We start from the raw sequence: 20,455 nt of genomic DNA, 5'->3' as shown, positions 1-20,455 counted from the left end.
TTTTTTGAACTGATACCAGCAGGGAATCATGCCTCTAACTACTCCCTTACATACTCCCGACCAAATAGAAACCCAATGCCAAGATGTTTATTATCATCAGCACTGCTTAGTGAGTGATCACTGTAATTATTTTTTACGTTTGAGCTGTAACTTAATTATCACGGTCTGTGTTCTTGCGTTTTCATTTTCCTCTGGCCATACTGCTTTTTCTTTTGTTCTCTTTCTCTCTCTCCCCAGGGATGGGGAACCTGTGGCCTTTCAGGTATATTGTTAGACCCGTTGAAATTAATGGACATGACTAATGTAGAGCTATTAATTGTAATGGGTTTACTCTGAGTAGAACTTGGTTAGGTATAACCCTTTGCTGGTTTTGTGGCAACAAAGTACAGTGGTACCTCTAGATGCGAATGGGATCCGTTCCAGAGCCCCGTTCGCATCTAGAAGCAAACGTAACCCGTGCGCGCGTGCGCGGGTCACGTTTTGGCACTTCTGCGCATGAGCGTGACGTCATTTTGAGTGTCTGTGCATGCGCAAGCGGCGAAACCCTGAAGTAACATGCTCCATTACTTCTGGGTTGCCGCGGAGTGCAACTCGAACGTGCTCATCCCGAAGCACATTCAACCCGAGGTATGACTGTAACACAGTTACTACTCCCTCCTTTGGGAATTTTGTGGATGTTTCTGAAGCAGAAGAGCAGAGCAGAGCAGAGCAGAGCAGAACAGAACAGAACAGAACAGAACAGAACAAAATAGATGAAAGGGACCCCGAGGATCATCTTGTCCAACGCCCTACATTGCTGGAATATGCAGCTGTCCCACACAGGGATCAAACTTGCAACCGTGGCATTATGAGCACCACATTTTAACCAGTTGAGCTATCCAGATGTCTGAAGGAGAGATGGGGAAAGGCCCTGTTCTTTAGTAGAAATATCAGAGTTTTGGTACAAGTACTGTCTGATGTCTTCTACAGGTGGCCACTGAATGCACTTTTGAGATGAATGAAACATTCAGTAGCCTCTCCCCCCTCCCAAGAGATTTCAGTTGGTGTGGGGGTCACATTTGTGAGTAGATGATTCTCTCGTTCTGACTCTGTGACTCTCTTTCTGCTAACACTTTACCACCTGAAGAAGAGTCTTGTGCAACCCAGAAGCTTTCCTTTCTGCTAGGCTAGCATTAGTTGTTTTGACTGATAATCTGCATTTCTTGACCTGTTTCCCTCCAGTCTCCTCTGTCTCTCTCACACACCATTTCCTATTTTCCTAGGTGTCCTTTTCCTGCAGTTTGGGGATGAAACAAGACGGGTTCACATCACCCACGAAATCAGCAGCATGGACACTCTGCATGCCCTTATTGTCCACATGTTTCCTCAGAAGCTGACAATGGGCATGCTCAAGTCCCCCAACACTGCCATCCTGATCAAGGACGAATCCCGTAATGTCTTCTATGAGCTGGAGGATGTCAGGTGAGAGCACTGCCTTGCTGGAGGCACTACTAAATGCTTGGAGGAAGTGTGACATTGACGCCCAGGTAGAGGACTATATGACCAGTCTGCTATTTCCCTCCCTCCTTTTCTTTTCATTCCCGGAGCTCCATTCACTGTGCTTGTATGAAACTTTAAATCAAGAGTGGGCAACTTGCGGCCTTAAGGGCCAAATGAGGCCACTGGCCTAATTTAATTTGGGCATGGGAAGCCTAGAGGAAGAAGAAGGAGGGTGGGAAGAGGTGGGTGAATGCAGTGATGGAAGGAGGAGCAGGAGGAGTAGGGAAGAAGTCCTCTACCAGCATAGGAACATAAGAAGAGCCCACCTGGACCAAAGGTTCAACAAGTCCAGCATCCTGTTCTCCCATTGGCTAACCAGATGCTCCTATGGGAAATCCAGAAGCAGAGCACAATCACAACAGCATTCTCCCCACCTGTGACTCCAAACGACTGGCCTTCCTAGCATCCTGTATCAGACAGTGGAAGTAGGCCATAATAGCTAGTAGCCATTGATAGCCTTATCCTCCATGAATCTGTGCGGTCATCTTTTAAACGTATTTTGAATTGTTATGCATTGTGCAATTGGTATTTATGTTTTGTAAACCACTTGGAAATCACCTGTACATTAAGTGTTACAGTGGTGCCTTGGTTCTTGAATTTAATCTGTTCCAGGAGTCCGTTTGACTCCTGGAACCATTCAAAAACCAAGGCACAGCTTCCGATTGGCTGCAGGAGCTTCCTGCGCTCAAGCAGAAGCCGCATCAGATGTTCAGCTTCCGAAAAATGTTTGCAAACCGGAACACTTACTTCCAGGTTTGTGGCATTCGGGAGCCAATTAGTTTGACAACTAAGCCATTCAGGAACTAAGGTAAAGTAATCTAAGTCAGTGGCCATCAGTACATCCCGTGGGAGCAAATTTAACATTTTTACTATAAACCACCCAGAGAACCTCTTTCTTTCTTTCTTTCTTTCTTTCTTTCTTTCTTTCTTTCTTTCTTTCTTATGGGCAATATAAGAAATGTAGTTGGCAAATAAGGCTGAAGTCCTAGCCTCACCTAACTGGGAGTTCACCCCATGAATTCAATGAGACTTACTTCTGAGTAGATATGGTTAGGATACAGTCTGTGTGAGTAATAGATTGAGCAGAAGGAAGGAAGTAGCTAGCTTAGGGACAGGAGGGGGAAATGTATTATAGAGCTATAAAAATCTTTCAGTAAGATATTCTTTTTCAAAACTGCTGCGACTGAAGAGAGACCTGTTTGCCATCGCATTCAGCAGTGGTCTTCTCTTCCTTCCTGCTCAAGGGATTAAGAATACAAGGGACCTGGCTGGCTCAAACTACCTAGCCCAGCATCCAGTCTCCAACAGTGGACAGCTAGGTATCTCTGGGATAGCTAGCTCACAAACAGGGCATGAAAGGAACAGACCTCTCTAATTGCTTGCCTGCTATTCAGGTGTCTACTGCTTCTGAACTTGGAGGCTCTATTTATTTAGTTGTTAGGGCTAATAGACGCTCATAAATCTGTGAATCTTTTTATAAAGCCATCTAAGCCAGTGGCCATCACCACGTCTTGTGGCAGCCAATCCAGCCTGTTAATTAATGGTGTGCTATGTGGAGAAGTGCTTCTTTTGTCCGTCCATAATCGACTGCCAGTCAATTTAATTGGGTGACCCAGAGTCTTGCTATTCTGAGAAAGGGAGAAGGGGGGAAAAAACAATTATCTTTGCATTGTTCATAATTATTGAGACACCTAAACCACAGTGCTTCCCTAGTTATTGCTGCTTTATCACCCTCTTCAGAAACCTCTTAGCACGGGGGTGTAGAACCTCTGGCTCATGGGTTGAATGCCACCCTCCAGGCCTCTTGGTCAAGCTCTCAGGGCTGCTCTCAGACCACACACCATACGCTCCTCAGGTGCTTTGCCTGGCTGGATGATGTCATTGAACTGTGATAATGCCTCTTACTTGCCAGGGCAGAGGATGAAAAGATGGGTATGTGTGTGTGTTGGGATCCGTATGAAAACATCTGGCTTTTGTGCAGATGGAGTTCAACTTTTGTCTGCCCCTGCCCACCACAGGCATGCAGTCCTCTCAGAAGATGGTACATGAGGGAACACAGCCCTTAGACCTGCAAGGGTTTCCCCACCCTGGTCTAACATATCCCATCTAAGCCAATTTAATAGGTCAGAGACCAGTTACATTTTTGCCCTTGGGTAGACTCTCTGACTGTGTACACACACCATACCTTTAAAACATGTTTAAAGCACATTCCCCACCCCAAGAATCCTGGGTACTTTAGTTGACCCCTCACAGAGCTACAATTCCCAGAATCCTTAACAAACTGCCATTTCCAGGATTAAGGGGGGGTGCTTTAAAGGTATGCTTTGGGGCCACAACCCCTACCTCCCGTTTGGAGTCTGGCAGCATTCAGAAAGAAAGAAAGAAAGAAAGAAAGAAAGAAAGAAAGAAAGAAAGAAAGAAAGAAAGAAAGTTTGCCACAGCATATATTTCAAACATTTTCATAATCTCCAAGACCATAAAATAACACATCATGTGCTTAAATCTCATTAAAAGGAAGGAATACATTATATCTGCAACAATTTGAAAGGTTAAAATGTATACTTCAAGTATTCCAAACTATGTTACCCACCCCAAACACTACTCCCCCATGTGCCTCACTACCTGTGTGTTCAATAAAATTGCCCCATACTGTGTAGAATTTACTGTTTTTCTTTTCTTGCTACCCACAGTTTCCATGTTAGCTTTCCCAACATAGCTGTCTGCCAGATCTCTTCAGACCACTTATCCAAGCATTCTCTTGATGAGAGTGTTGCAATTTCAGCCCCATACTTAACTAGCAAGAGCACAGAATCCGTGTGCAAAAGCCAGAGGTAGAATTGTGCAGACAAACTCACACATCTAAACCCAACAACAGGTTACTGCAAAAAAATCCTCACTGTTGAGATGTGTAAATCCTCAATATTGAGGAAGAGGAAGACTCCTGCCCAATAGTCTCCAGCAACAGTGGTGTGGGCCATTGACGTCATCAGGCTGCCTCTGTGCCGCTGTCACTGCTGCCATCATGGCCATGCATAGCCTGGCCCTTGGAATAATAACCAAGGCTGTCATTCATTTGTTCCATTAATGCCTTTGTTCTTGCAGAGATATCCAGGATAGGAGCATTATCAAAATCTACCGGAAAGAGCCCCTTTATGCTTCCTTCCCCGGATCCCACATCACCAATGGAGACCTGAGGGTAAGACAGTGGGCTGCAGTAAGGTCCCTGAACTGTTTTTGTCTTCATTGGATGTTAGTGCGGTGGTAGGTGCGGGGGGGGGGGCAGATTACTAAGGAACATTTCAGCAACGCCTGCCCATTGAACACAATCCAGATGATTGTCACCTTGCAAATGAAGCCGTTCTGCAGATGCCTAGGATATGTTCTTTTACACTGTCTGTGTCAGGGTTGTCTATCGTCTTTTTTTAGCATCACTAGCACAGCAGGAGATTTATGGGAGTAGTGAATAAAAAGTTAAAGCAATATATTTAAAATAAAAAAATCCTTCCAGTAGCACCTTTAAGACCAACTAAGTTAACTTAGTTGGTCTTAAAGGTGCTACTGGAAGGATTTTTTTATTTTGACTATGGCAGACCAACACGGCTACCTATCTGTAACTGAAGCAATATATTTGTTCTTCATAATGCATTCACGTTGCGGAATTCAGCTCTCGATGCAGAATTTGAGGTATCAGAGAAGATTAGTGCCACCAATAGGCCTAGTTCACCAGTGGTGAACTGGTTCTAGGATTTTACCACTTTGTACTACAAATGGGAGATTACATTATTCAATGTTCTCTGCTGTATGCAATTCATTCCAGATAGAAATCAGTTAAGCCAGGGAGAATGGTTTTGGTCTAGCCTTTTCTCTGGTAAGCCAAATTTGTACATACCGGGTTTTTCTCACCGGGAGGCATCCTGTACACCCCCTACCCTGCTGCAGTCTGAAGTGGTAAGGTTGGGTTTTACCACTTCCATCTTCTGTTTGTGTGAGCTAGGCGACAGGAATGAGTGATGGGTCTGGTTTTCATTCAGCTTTATTCTTCCCACCTTTTCCTTGCAACTTTTGACCTGGGCCCGGTGTGTAAAGGAGGGTAGAGTTTATAACATTCTCACTGTCTGATCACTTATTCTCGCAGAGAGAGATGGTCTACACTTCCAGGGAGTCCTCTCCCACCCGGCGCCTAAACAGCATGTCACCTGCTTCTCACCTCACCTCTGGATCGCCTCCACCAGTGCTCCAGTCGTCTTCGCCGTCCCGCTCCCGCATGTCCTATAGTGGCGGCCGCCCACCTTCCTACGCCGGCAGCCCCGTGCACCATGGCGAGCGGCTCTCCAACCTTCCTCCAGCCCAGGGGGTCTCGCCAAGCCCAAGCGCTATCCTGGAACGCCGGGACGTAAAGCCAGATGAAGACATGGCCGGGAAGAACATGGTGCTCGTGAAGAACGAGGGCCTCTACGCCGACCCCTACAGCATGGTGCATGAGGGGCGCCTGAGCATCACGTCCACGCAGTCCCTGGCTGGGATGGGGGACCCCTTTGCCTACCCAGGGGGCCTCTACAAGCGGGGCTCTGTCCGTTCCCTCAGCACCTACTCAGCTGCTGCCCTGCAGTCCGAACTGGAAGACAGCTTGTATAAGCCCAACTCACAGATCTACAGCGACACCTACGGTCCGGGGATGGGCTTCCGCTTGCCCCCTTCATCGCCGCAGAAAATTGCCGACGGCCGGCTGGTAGATGTTCAGCAGAGCCAAAGCCCCCACAGCCCTTACTCAGGGCCCCCAAGCCGTTCCTCTCCAGTCCGCCAGACCTTCCGCAAAGACTCATGCTCCTCGGTCTTCATGGAAAGCCCTGTCAACAAGCCAAGGAATCCCAGCTCTTCAGGGCCCCCAGAGCTCTTCCCTGGACCTGGGGAACGCCCCCTTTCTGGGTTCAGCTCACCTGTGCCTGCCAAGGATACGGAGACAAGGTAAGATGGGAGGCTGTCACTTCCTGGTGACCACCAGTACTGTTCTTAAGGTGACTGGCACCTTGATAAGTATTTTCTGAGTTTCAACATTCAAATGCAGAGCCTGCTGCTTTGGAGCAGATTTTGGCACTGTGCAAAATTGCTATTGTCCTGAGAGGTTTTGACGAGTTACGTTGGATTTACTGCATGCACAGCGGTACACCTACTTATTTGACCTCCGTGATTCCCTGCCTTGTTTTTCTACCCAGATTCCAAAAATTGCCTTTCTTCTTCTTTCCTGACAACCGCGCACAATCCTCCTGACTCTAGGCCCTGTGTAACTGCTTTTTCCAGTCTTTCTTTCTCATTGGTCCTTCCTTTCTTCAGTTTGCCCCCTCTCCTTTCTCCCCTCAAGTGTTCACCTCCTCTAGCCATCCCTCCCGCAAATGTCTGCTTTTTAGTTCATTGCCTGCCAGTGGTACATTCAGGTAACTGGGTTAATGGTTTTAATGGTGCAGCAGGGACAGTGGTTGTAAGGCAGCCCTGCTGCATTTGGGGACCCTCTTGTTCATTCTGTTGAGTGGGGGCCCTGGACATCTGCCCCAGAGTTACGCCCTGAAGGTACCCCTGCTGCTCATGGGGCAATTAAGGGGCAATCAATCACTGATCTCCCAATCACAATAAGTATAATGAACAGAACCTGCAAACAGGAAACTTTAGAAAGGGCCTTTGTTGAATGAGACTGTCTTCTGGGTAAATGCTATAAAAGAATCTTAGCTAGCCATGGAGAAAGGCGTTGCTGGATAAAATAGCATTGTATTACGTGCTTCGTGGCTGCCATTTTAATCCCACTTCCACCTGACTGCAGAAAAGGAATATCTCAGTAGGGCTGGGGAACCAGCAGGGCAGGGGAACCAGCTGCTTTCATCCCAGATAGTTGGAATGGTCATGTGTATTCCCTGCCACCCTAGCTCTCCATCCATCCCCTTTCTCTCCCACCCTTTGGAACTTGCTGCTGTCTTCCTCCTCCCGTTCTCTTTTTTGGGTGCAGGCAGAAGTTGTCTTCAGGCAAATTAGATTAGCAAAAGAAAATTGCACCTTATCTGATGTTCAATCTCCCCGTGTCTAAATCTCTACAGCAAGGATGGTTCCTGAGTTGTCAGTAGAGTTGTCAGGGGGAATGGTAGGAACAGAGCTCATTAGGATAACCAAAAGATAGAAAGGAAGAAATGATTAGAATCAGCAAGAGAGGGCGGGTTGGGGGGAGATGGATGGCGGGGGAGAGTGAAAGCCGAGCAGGAGAGAGGTCAAAGGAATGGCAAGCACAGACCTGTCAGAAATTAATGTACCAGAAAGTGTGTGTGAGATAAATTTCTCCTCAGTACAGAACCTTCAAGGAATGCTGACGGAGGAATTTTGAGGGAGAGAGTAGCCAAAATAAATCCAAACAAACTGCATTTTCCACCAGATTTGGTGCAAATAGACCTGTTTTATGGGGGGTTTGTCTTTCACCTTTATGAGGTAAGCCTTATCTTAGGTGTGAGGAACCTTTGTCCCTCCAGATATTTCTGAAATACAGCTCACTCAGTGCCTGAGGATTATGGGAGCTGTAGTTCAACAACATTTGGAGGGCAGAGATTCCCCACACCTGTCCTACCTCTTTTTCAAGAGCTATGGCCCCCGAAAAGAAAAGGACTGGCTGCCTTATCTTGGCCAAGTTGTGCTGACCTCAAAACAACAACCACTCACGTCAACAGGTTGGGGGTTGGCGTTTGATTCTCTTCCAGAATTGAGGATCCCCCCCCCCCCACCTCAGAAATGGCTTCTTTCCTGTTCTCCACAGCAGCCTTTTCAATAGAGGCTTGCTGGAGGCCAGGCTTCCATCCAAGGAAAGCAGATTTACAGAACACCCTTGATGCTATGTCCTATTTACCCTGGGTATGGGCTTCCCAAAAGCACCTGGCTGGGTTGCTGTCAAAAACAGGATGCTGAACTGGATGGATTTCAGCAGGGCTGCTCTTAATGTTCTTACATTTCTCTCATGTCCTCGGGAAGCTCCATTGTTTTGCTCCGTTGGTCCTCGGTTTTCACTGAATTGTGAAGACGCCTCTCTTCCGGGGGGCATTATGGAGGATGATAAATTGAGTTTGCTCAGGTGCTGCTTTCTTTTTAATGCAGACTTTCTGATGGTTTTCCTGGCATTTTGTTGTTACTTTACTAATATATATTCATATGTAGTGAATTTAACGTTTTTGACTTCTTTATATTGTAAGCTGAGAGACAGGCAGGATAGAAGAGTTTCTAAAAACAGATAATAATTATAAACTAGCATGTTTGCTCATATTGCCCAGCGCTAGGCTAGGGATGGGAAACCTGAAGGCTGGGAGCAGAATTTGGACTTCAGGCCTCTTGTTATCGCCCTTGAGACTCACAGGCCTCACACCTTTCCCAGTGATGCCACCCACCAACCTTGCCTTACACCCTCCTTGAGTGTTTTTGCCTGGCTGGAATGTGTCCTTGAACTCTGATAATGTGTCTTTCTTGCCTGGATGGAAAATAGAGAGGGATGTGCAAGTATGAAAAAATTAGCCTACCATACAAAGGTAAAATTCACATGAGTTGCTGCGTCCACTTTTGCCTCTGGCTAACCCATGATTGGCATGTGCCTCAGAGGATGAAAAAGGTTCTCCACTCCATAGCTAGGCAGAGAGGAAAGAGGGCGAGAAGCTCATGTCTCACTGGGTCCTTTTTCCTCCCCCCCCCCCACCAAGGGACCGCATGGAAGCCATGGAGAAGCAGATTGCCAGCCTCACAGGACTGGTACAGAGTGCCCTGATGCGAAGCTCCGACACAGAAAATCCTAGGTAAGAGGCTGGGGCAGGTATTGCATGTTCTGATGCTTTCTTTTTTTCTTCATTGACAGAGGAGGCAGGGTAGTCTGTGGATCAGGCATTTCCCTGGTGAGGGTTGGTATAAATATACAGCTCCACAGAGATGGAAGCCATTGTGGTGTAATGGTTAAAGTGTTGGACTTTGAGCAGGGGGACTCAAGCTCAAATTCCTAGTCAGCCATGAAACTCACTAACTGGACCTTAGGCCAGTCTCTCTCTCTCTCCCTCTCCCCGCCCCCCGCCTAACTTACCTCAGAGGGTTGCCATGATGGCAAATTGGCTATCCAACAAACATGTATGCCGCTCTGATCTCAGCTTGGGAAGAGTGGGATAGAAATATGAATGATAAGAGATAACTCTGTCAGCTAGTACACAGAGGCCTGGCCCCTTGTAGCCAAAGACTGAGTTCCCTGTGGAGCCAAATGCCAGGAGGGTACCCCTGCGAAAACTCTCTATGCCTGGTCGCTCTATAGCTGATATGGGAGACCTGTGGCCCTTCAGGCTTTCTTGGACTTCCATAATTCATCATCATTGGTCATTCTGGCTGGCATATCTGGGAGTTGGAGTCTATCAACATCTGAGGTGGTGGTGGCGGCGCAGGTTCCTCATACGTGCTCCAAAAAGTTCCCCTTTCACTTACACAGTCCTCTTTGCTCCAAACAAAGGCCTCACAGAAATCTCAAAACCATTCCACGCTATACAGTGGAATCTCAGAAGCTGAACACCTGTAAACTTGAACGTTTCAGCTCCTGAATGATCCTGAAGTGATTGTTCCAGTTTTTGAATGATTTTCAGAAGCCAAATGTCCAGCATGGCTTCCGCAGCTTCTGATTGGCTGCCGGACGCTCCTGCAGCCAATCAGAAGCTGCACCTTCGAAGTCAAACGTTTTGGAAGACAAACGGACTTCTGGAACGTATTCCGTTCAAATTCCAAAGTACGTCTGTATATCAATTTGCATCACAAAACAGCCCCTAACATTGCCTTTTTTTATGCATGTACTAAAATACTGCTCCTTTCCCCAGTCTCATGATTCTTGTGGTATAAATACTCTGCCTCTCATATGAGATGCTTTTATTGGAAATATTCATTGACTTGAATTATATCTTCCTGTGTCGATAAGATTAGACTGAATGCAAAAAAAACTTTTAGTGTCGACAGCCCTTTCTGCTGATCAGGACCCTTTTATCATTTACTTTTTCCAGGCACCACCCAAAAAACACACTGGGGAAGGAGGAGAAATTCAACTTTGTTTGCATTTTAATGAGAAACTAATTAACTTGCACTTCTCAAATCAATACATGAACTGAAACACAGCTATCCTTTGAAATTCACACTTCTCCGAATTTTGTGACACTGTGAGCCAGCCTAGCAATATGAACAATAATGCATGCATTATGGAAAATAACATGCAAGCAGGCATGATATTAAGGGAAACTGCTTACAAAAATGTTTGTATTAGTCAAAACTGCATACAAAAAAATTATTTATTAGAAGCTCACACTAAAGTGGCAAATAGTTATGAGGCTGTTTTTTCTTAATAATAATAATAATAATAATTTGAATTACGTTGGAAATGTAGAGAACGGAATTTAAGCCTGGAAACATTAGAAACTTGGAAAACCAAAGCTGGTAGACTTTCTTCATCCCTACAACAGATGCACAATGTTGTCCTGTCGTTTTTTCACATCCTCCCCATCACAGTAAGAGTGGCTCTTCCTTTTCTGTGTCTAATCCTTGTTTTTCTTGCAGTGAGAGGACAGAAGGGACTAACGGAGGGACACCTCCTTCAGCACGTAAGTGAGCATCTTGCTTTGGTGTTCCCAAGGCTGCCTTATCACAACATAGAGGGGATTGATTTTGACTCCACTGCTGGATAGAGGTGATGCTGGGATACCCACCCCCTTTGTTATCTCTGAACTTGGCCAAATTGGTACCTTTACACAACAAACCTGTTCACCCCCAACAGAAAGCAAACCGCAGACTTTTTGCAATAAGGAAAATCATGGAAAATTCACTGGAAAGTGTATGATGATGCTTATTTGACCTGATGACATAGGGCTTCCGCCCAAACAAATGGATGGCCAATAAACATCCATCAGTCAATGACCTGTATTCAGCAGACATCAAATAGTCTTCCCGCAAACTTGGTGCAAACAGATCGGGATGAATGCTGAATAGATATGTCTCCTGGAAGCAACATTGATATAGGTCCATTAAGAAAGCTCTGCTGTACTGAGGAAGGACGTAGCTGCTAAGACTTTTGTGTCACTGTTGTACCTGCCCCTTTTCACCCGCCCTCTCCTGCCTGCTCCAGGAGCCAAGCTAGAAAAACTACGCTGAATTGATGCAGGCATCCAATATTTTACTTATTCATTCAAAACATTTTTACACAGACCACTAGAATGTGATCTCATATCCAGAGAGACTTGCTATTGTCATGCACAAGATAGGGGTGGAAGGAGAAATGAGGGACAAGAACAGGAAAAGTTGGGATGGGGTGAGTTGTGAGATCAACACAATTGTACCATAGAGAATAACCCCACCCGTTCAAACTTGTGGTAAGAATTGAGAGTTTCTCTTGTCCCATTATTCTCTATGGTCGTAGAGTGATGTTGGTCCAGGTCTTGGCATCTCTACAGTGAATGCCACATTTGCTTTGCACTGGGCATTAGAGTATAATGCCAGTTCAACATTGGACTGAAAGCAACTGCAAGTCTCTATTACTCTGGATTGTACAAGTTATGAATCTCTCTCCTGCTGTCCTTCTTTCAGCCCCCAGCAGAAGCAATGTTGGGACACCTGTACCTGGTCTTCCACCCCCATCCACTTCTGGGACACCGGCTGGGCAGCCCACTGCCATCACCCGTCTACATATGCAGCTGCATCTTCACGACCTGCAGCAGAATGCCAGCGACCTCCGCAACCAGCTGCAGCAGCTGAAGAAACTGCAGGTGAGCTGGATTTGGAGAAGGGCTGTGTCTACACTGCCTTTCCATGGGAGTGAAAAATAAAATAAAATAAAGTTAGGAATATATTTTATTGGGTGCATCAGGAGGAAATTGCAGCTTTCGTTTTAAAAAGGGCAAGTTTCTAGTCCTTATGGTAGGGCAGCCAATGCTGTGCTAGATGGATCATTGGTCTGATTCTGGAGAAGGCAGCTTTCTACATTCTCATTGGTACTGAAGCTTCATTTCAGTTGGGGATAAAGAGCAAAGTCTCATGTTTCACATTTATAATAATAATAATTTCATTATTTGTACCCCGCCCATCTGACTGGGTTGCCGCATCCATTCTGGGCAGCTTCCAACAAATATAAAAGCGTAATAAAACTTCAAACATTCAGATGTCTTCTAAAAGTTGTATAGTTATTTATCTGTTTGACATCTGATAGGACAGCATTCCACACGGTGGGCACCACTATCAAGAAGGCCCTCTGCCTGGTTCCCTGTAACCTCACTTCTCATAGTGAGGACACTGCCAGAAGGGCCTTGGAGGAGAACCTCAGTGTCTGGGCTGAACAATGGGGGTGAAGACTCTCCTCCAGGCATACAGGGTCAAGGCTGTTTAGGGCTTTTTAAAGGCTGGCACCAACACTTTGAATTGTGCTTGGAAATGTACTGGGAGTCAGCGTAGATCCTTTAGGACCGGTGTTATATGGTCCTGGCGGCCGCTCCCAAGCCTTCCTTTTGCAGCAAACTTTGTTCTGACATCCAGGGAAAAGCAAGCCGCTTGCCTTGAAAACAAAAAGGGGGAAAACAAACCCAAGCCCAGTCCATCTTGCTCTGTTTTCACCCTCCATCTCTTTTCCCTTTTCATTTGGCTTTTATTCTCATTAGCAGCGCTCACCAAAACAAACCCTTCTCGGTGACAGGTTATTTTGGAATATCTGGCACCAAGCGAAAGGCCAGATGGCAGCTGCGCATCCAGAGCCAGCGATCCGATCTTGTCGTCCCCGAGCGTGGGAGGCGCCAGTGTTTTTCCTCGGAGTTGCTTAGCTCCAGAGCTAATTAACAGTGACAGCTTGTTGGAAGCAGGAAAGTGGCGAATGGTGCAGAGGGGTGGAAAGGCAAATGGCTCACACTGCCTCATTTCCCCCAGACGCTTCTGAACTTTGGAAAGCGTTCCACGTCCGGTCTCTGAGCCTTGCCTTCTTCCATCATTGTCAATCACATGCGGAGTGCATCGCTCCACTGGGCTCTGGGAGAGCATCCTGAGAGCTTCTCTTTTAGGTGCTGCACCCAAAAGGCAGCCTTGCCTTAGGCCAGGGCGCATTAAGAGGTTAACTTGAGTATATGAGAGAGAGAATAATTTCATCTTTCTGGCCTGGTCTTTTGTTGAATGAGAAATATAAGTTAATCCGTCCAAGTGCAAGAAATCCAAGCTCTTTGGGACAGACAGAAATCCCATGTTCAGAGATATTAGTTTTCATGATTCTGTGTAATTATTGTCAGAGCTTAGCCCTAGCATATATTTCCTTTTTCAGAGTATTATATGGCAGTATGCAGAGCAATCCTATGAGTGCAATGGAGGATGAATCTATGGGATTCCCCTGGCGTCCTTGTTAATGTGCATTCATGATTATTTGCGCTCAAGACAGTATCAGGGCAGTTACCCGCAATCCCACTTTCAACCCTGTCTGCGCCTGCAAAAGTTTCGGGGCAGGGCACACTGTTTCATTTCCAATCTGTGCATGTCCTGTAACTTCCTGCAGGTATCCTGTAACTGAGAATCATAGAATTGTAGAGCTTCCACAGAGAAAAGTATGCCAGCTTTTTTGGGGGGGGGTGTCCTATGGGAACGCTGATGGGTTTAGGCGCATGTTAAGCCCTTTCCCTTCTACACACCAGGCTTTTGCCGGCGCAGAGCATCAGATCTCCTCGCAAGGACCTGCTGTTTGCATGCTCAGATTCATTTCCTTGGATCAGAGCAAGTGCCCTTGACGTGAAGCCACAAACATAAAAGGAAATAGATGCACGTCGCAGAGAGCAGCCCCGTTATCTTCAGCGGCAGATTAGTTGCGCTCTGAATCACCTGATTATTCAGGATGCTCTTCAAGTGTGCTCCCAAAAGGGCTGGAGGAGCTTTCTTTTCATCCTCTTCTTTCCCAGCCTCTGATGCATGTGGCCTCGATGGTTCCTCTCAGCTGCAATTGCTTGTCTTCCTGCAACACCTTGATTTTCTCTCTCTCCTCCCCCCATCCCCGCTTGTCCTTTGCAGCTTCAAAACCAAGAGACGGTGAAGACGATGCTGAGGCGGACAGAGACGGAGATCAGCGTGAGAGTGACAGACACCATGCGCAAGCAGGAGGATCCCCTGCAGCGCCAGCGCACCCTGGTGGAAGAGGAGCGCCTCCGCTACCTCAACGAGGAAGAGCTCATCACCCAACAGCTAAAGTGAGGGTTTTGCAAGGGGATATATGTGGGAGTGTTCAGGGAGGCAGGAGATGAGAATATTGTTTATTAATATCCTTCCTAACTTGCGCTAGCAAGTTCTTTTACTTAGCAGAGTTTTACATTCCCCTTTTAAACACATAGCAAATAACTGGTTGCAGGCTTGTGTAAGCCTCTCACGATTAGGTTCCTGGTAAGTTTCCTTCTATCCCTCTTCAAAGAATAAACACGCCACAATCTAGTTTAAAGTATATAAAATAAGTTTACTCACATCATCAGTTCACAGTTGGATCCCTGAAGGCAGACAGTTACAAAATATATACATGTGGATCCATCTCATATGGGGATAATCCCAGTGTCATCTGTTGGCTGAGAGCCAACAGAGCATTTCTAGCTAAAAAGCTGCTCCAACGACGGAGGAAGTCAAAGAGAGCGTGTGCTGCGTGACTTGCCCTTTTGTTACCTGGACAGGTAAGGTCACACCCACCTCTAGTCACATGCAAAAGGAAGTATGCCCCAGCCAGAAGGAAACAGGAAGTTTTCAACTGGCTGGACCAAACATTTCCCTGCATGTCCACTCTAGGAAAACAAGGAATGTTTTACTTGACTGCTGCTTATGTATCATATCCCACAATATATTGCGTATGTGTAGGTGTGGGTGCTTTTACTCAGGTGTTTATCCTGGGATTGGTGCTTCTCACACAAGCCCCCCCTTTTTTTGCAGCATGCACATGACATTGTCACCACAATCCCAGCCTATATCCCCCCTGCCCGCCCCAGTTTAATCCAAATTTGCCCCTTTCAGAGAAAGTCGAGGAATTTTAAAGAAAATTATTGCCAGTGACTCTAAACAAACTGCTCAGAGTGTTAAGCCATTGTCTGGAAGCTCCCTTTGTCAGAGGAAACAACTCCATGGACCTAGCTGTGGCATTAATGTAATTTAATAGAATACACCACTTTTAGAGTTTTAAAAACACAAAAGTGGTTTAGAAACACTTTTAGATAAATAAATAAAAGTTTGTGCACACCTGCAGAAGGCCATCCAGGGGGAAAAGTGTCCCTATGTCTGTCCACTGTCTATGACAAATTGCTCATTCTGCTCAGCAACCTTCCCTGGATAAAATATAATCTCACTCCCTATAGACTCACTAGTCCCAAATTCCCAATTGAAATACAACTGGGTTTGCCCCCATGAAATCATTAGAATAGAGATTTGAAAGGCTTAGGCTGCACAATGCACTATACGTTGAAAACACATTTGGAGTACAGTCTTCTCCTCAAAGAATTCTGGGCACCACAGTTTACCCCTCACAGAGTTGCAATTCCCAGCAGCCCTGAATAAACTACAGTGCCCAGAATTCTTTGAAGGAGTAAAATGTGCTCCAGATGTGTGTGCATGGCCATAGTCTTATAAGCCTGGGTGGAAAGGAGAACGAGAAGGGATCTGCCTATCTATGTTATCTGTTTATGTATCTGTCTGTCTTGAACATATACAGAGTTACTGCAGTAACTGTCACCACAAAACAACTCGGGCTTCCTTTGGTTATTAAAATTTAACATGGTTTAAAGGCAGGGGTAGTGGGGTGGGGGGAGGTAAGAAAAATAAGGAGAAAGGAAAGTGGGTAGCAAATCAAATTATTCAGTGCAGCCATCTAAGGCTGCAATCTTACTCACTTACTAGGGATTAAGTCCCATGGAACTCAGTGAGTTGTCTATTACTTTTACAGTAGCAGATGTGCACCCAGTCTAGATCAGGACCAATAAGGGTTTAATCCTTCCCCTGCACCTCCCCACCCCCACCCTGTCCCTTCTGCTGCAGTCTGCTGTTTGCTCTGAGGGAGGAAAGTCAAGACATACAAATGCAGGAATAAATTCCTCATGCTGCGGACTTAGCCCAGTTCCTCCCCCACCCCAGGTGCTATTTGCAAAAGTTTTAAAGAGATGGAGAGGCATTTGCATTCATGAATAGTATCAGACTGCATGAATGCTTTCTGGATTTTATCGTATTTGATTACCTTGCTGCAATTCACCCTGGTTTCTCAATTGCATTTGTGCAAATGTAATAGCTAGATTAATTGACCAAAATTAAAATGATCAATTGAGTGACTTTTTCTTTAATTGGATTGCAGAACTTTCTTCTTTATTTAGCAAAGAGAAAGATGAAATCCCACCATAGTGTACAGACATCTTCTAGATCAAACTGTAGATTCTTTATATAGAAGATAATGAGATAACAATATCATATCATATCATATCTTGCCAGAATGGTGCTGCCATTCAACAAATACGGTAACATGAATATATTATAGGGATAATTACACAAAAAGGAAGTGCTGTTTAAGTTGAAGAAGCTAAAGACAGACCACGAATAAATGTGGGCTACAACCATTGCAGGAACCTATATATACACCAAAGAGACTAGGAATGTGTCCCTTGTTAATTAGTTCTAAAACTTCATATTTTGATGCATCTATTTGATATCAGTGTGGCATAAAGACTTTTTTTGGGGAGGTGGGACTACTCCTTTACCCCATTATAATTGATTTATGGGGAGCTTCTGGGTTCCATATTGTCCTCCAGGTTCTTTAACACACACCAAACTGCTGAGTGAACTTTCACACAAATTTGGACCAGTGCATCATTCATATGTTGATGTCACCCAGCCTCTTGTCTCACAATGTCAACAGAACCTAGGGATTGCAATGGAAACCCTGGGAGTTGTAAGGGACTGCATGTGGGTGAACAAATCAGAACTTAACCCAGATATGATGAAAATAGCTGTTGGTTTGCAGTGGATACAGAGGTTCAGCTGATCCAGTACTGGAAATCTGGCTGGTGTTGGGTGAGGTTTCATTGAAGGAAGGAAGGGTCATAATTCTGTGGTAGAGCATCTGTGTTGTGTACAGAAGGCTTCTGCTTCAATCACCAGCATCTGCAGGTAGGGATAGGAGAGACTCCCTATATGAAACTTGGAAAGACACTGCCCTTCAGTGGAGACAGTATTGAGCTAAATGGACCAGTGGTCTGATTCAATATAACGTACAAGCTTCCTACGTTCCTCCTGAACTCTGCTGTTTGCAGCTTGTTGATGAGGGCTAAGAATGCCTTTTACAAGCTTCCAGGTCTTGCATCTCAATGAGGCTTGCTTTGGCACCTGGTTGGGGCTCCAGCCCCATTCCTACCCCTGTCCTTTTAGGGTGACAGAGGAAAAAAGGCAGGGCTCCAATACCTTTAATAGTTTTATAGAAGGGGAACTTCAGCAGATGTACCTTGTCAAGCTGCTGTTTGCATTTGGGTGGCTAAATATACATTGTCCTACTCTTGTTTGGTCTGCTGTTCATTCCCAGGGCCAAATTAAATTGCTGGTTCTTATCTTAAAGCAAGAAGTGGCGGGATTAGTTTCATTTAAGGACCACCTCTTCTCTGTGTCTCTCCCCCTCCCCCCTTTGCACTTTGCTCAGCGTTTGAGGCGTTGCTTTGGATTACTTGAGGGCAGTCAACATCTATCAGGAGAGGGCCTTTTTTGGTTGTGGCACCAGCCCCGTGGAATGCCCTCCCTTGGGACGCCTGCCTGCCTCCAAAATCAAATGCTTTTAGATGCCAAGTAAAAAAATTTGGCTTTTTAGAAAGCCTTGCAGCTTGTTTCTGAACACCCACCCCCCTTTAATCTGCTATTATTTTTGTGTTTTATATATGTGTCTTGTTTTCTATGCTTCTGTTTTTGTTCACGGCATTATACTATCGTTTTGATATATTTATGATTTTGGTTTTTTAATACAACTTGCTTTTGTTCTTGTAAGATACTCAGGTTTCTTTTGAAGATGATGTAACAAAATTTAAAAGCTAGCTGCACTTCCCCCAAACAAGGTTTCACTGTACATATCACTGTACATATCACTGATGTCTTCTGCAGTTCAGGTTGCTACAGAGGCTTCATATAGCTGCCTGCTGTCTCCAACATCTTTACTAGAATCTAATAAGACCCGCTGAACTCTCTGAGAATTACTGCATATGCATACCTGAGAATTTCACAGCACGAGAAGCCGCCTTGCCTTTTCTCGCTTCCTGGACTTTGCTGTTTAACCACACTGGTAACCTTTTGGTCTTCAGTGTGCTGCCTTTTTCTAATCTACAGTGTACATGTTATCTGAGCCTGTATTGTAATGGTTTTAAATTACCTCCAGGCTTGCTGAGGGGATTTGACCTTCCTAGCTACACCTTTCGGCTCCTTTATAGCTAATCCCCTCATTTGTGGAGAAACCCTGACTTTTGAAGTTTAAAGTATGGCTAGGTCAGTCTTTCTGGGCAATTTTCTCACACACCAGATTCCGGGCATGGTTTAAGATAAATCAAGAGTCAGTTCAATGGCTAACTATTCCAAAGCACAATCATTTATTGCATCTAAAAATGTTACTTCCTTCTCATGACTCAAATTTACATTAATCCAGTCAGTTTGAAGGCGGGGGAAACTGCTTGTTACTTCACCATTTCTATTTCAGTAAGCCTCCTGATTTTTTTTTATCCTGAATTCTTTTTCCACCCCATAGTGATTCTTTTGCAGCAGGGAAACGTACTAAACCCTGACAAGACAGAAGTACTGTTTTGGGGGGACAGGGGGCGTGCGTGCGTGGGGGATTCCCTGTTCCTGAATGGGGTAACTGTGCCCCTGAAGGACCAGGTGCGCAGCCTGGGAGTCATTTTGGACTCACAACTGTCCATGGAGGTGCAGGTTAATTCTGTGTCCAGGGTGGCTGTCTGCCAGCTCCACTTGGCACGCAGGCTAAGACCCTACCTGCCCGCAGACTGTCTCGCCAGAGTGGTGCATGCTCTAGTTATCTCCCGCTTAGACTACTGCAATGCACTCTATGTGGGGCTACCTTTGAAGGTGACCCGGAAACTGCAATTAATCCAGAATGCGCCAGCTAGACTGGTGACTGGGAGTGGCCGTCGGGACCACATAACACCGGTCCTGAGAGATCTGCATTGGCTCCTAGTAAGTTTCCGAGCATAATTCAAAGTGTTGGTGCTGACCTTTAAAGCCCTAAACGGCCTTGGCCCTGTATACCTGAAGGAGCGTCTCCACCCCCATCGTTCTGCCCGGACACTGAGGTCCAACGCCGAGGGCCTTCTGGCGGTTCCCTCATTGCGAGAAGTGAGGTTACAGGGAACCAGACAGAGGGCCTTCTTGGTAGTGGAACGCCCTCCCTTCAGATGTGAAGGAAATAAGCAGCTATTCTATCTTTAAAAGACATCTGAAGGCAGCCCTGTTTAGGGAAGTTTTTAATATTAAATGCTGTATTGTTTTTAACACTTGATTGGGAGCCGCCCCAAGTGGCTGAGGAAACTCAGCCAGATGGGTGGGGTATAAATAATAAATTATTATTATTATTATTATTATTATTATCATTATTATTATTATTATTAATGGATCCATGTCTGTTACGGCCATACTCTCACATACACCCCCTCTGACACATAGGGATGTAAGACTGCATTCCCCCCCCCATCTGCCCCGTATGTGTCTCACGCAGCACTGTTTTCATTCTGCTGCAGTTCATCTTCCACCAAAACCAACATTATTTCTCACCCTGCCCACTATGGCAAAATTATTGTAACTTTAAAATATTGCATTGTCATTGCAGTATATTCCATCCCATTCATTTCACTACAGAGGAAACAAAATGCAAATG

The 20,455-nt window shown here is 45.5% G+C and overlaps 1 protein-coding gene across 17 annotated transcripts in view; it reads left to right on the top strand.

Annotated features, from left to right (window-relative positions):
- SRCIN1 (SRC kinase signaling inhibitor 1) overlaps nt 1–20,455 on the top strand; it is a 335,991-nt gene that overhangs the window by 276,761 nt on the left and 38,775 nt on the right. For all 17 annotated transcript variants that reach the window (XM_080979259.1, XM_080979261.1, XM_080979258.1 and 14 more), the window contains 7 exons: nt 1,263–1,461; nt 4,642–4,735; nt 5,675–6,504; nt 9,255–9,347; nt 11,125–11,168; nt 12,148–12,326; nt 14,593–14,768. In XM_080979259.1, coding sequence (XP_080835385.1) covers nt 1,263–1,461; nt 4,642–4,735; nt 5,675–6,504; nt 9,255–9,347; nt 11,125–11,168; nt 12,148–12,326; nt 14,593–14,768 — 1,615 coding nt within the window. The remainder of the gene's footprint in view (nt 1–1,262; nt 1,462–4,641; nt 4,736–5,674; nt 6,505–9,254; nt 9,348–11,124; nt 11,169–12,147; nt 12,327–14,592; nt 14,769–20,455) is intronic.

Source organism: Podarcis pityusensis (assembly GCF_964106645.2).
Source record: "Podarcis pityusensis genome assembly, chromosome: 13".
Lineage (NCBI taxonomy): Eukaryota > Metazoa > Chordata > Lepidosauria > Squamata > Lacertidae > Podarcis > Podarcis pityusensis.
The sequence above is the reverse complement of the archived record's forward strand: the minus strand, read 5'-3'. Positions and strand labels throughout refer to the sequence as shown.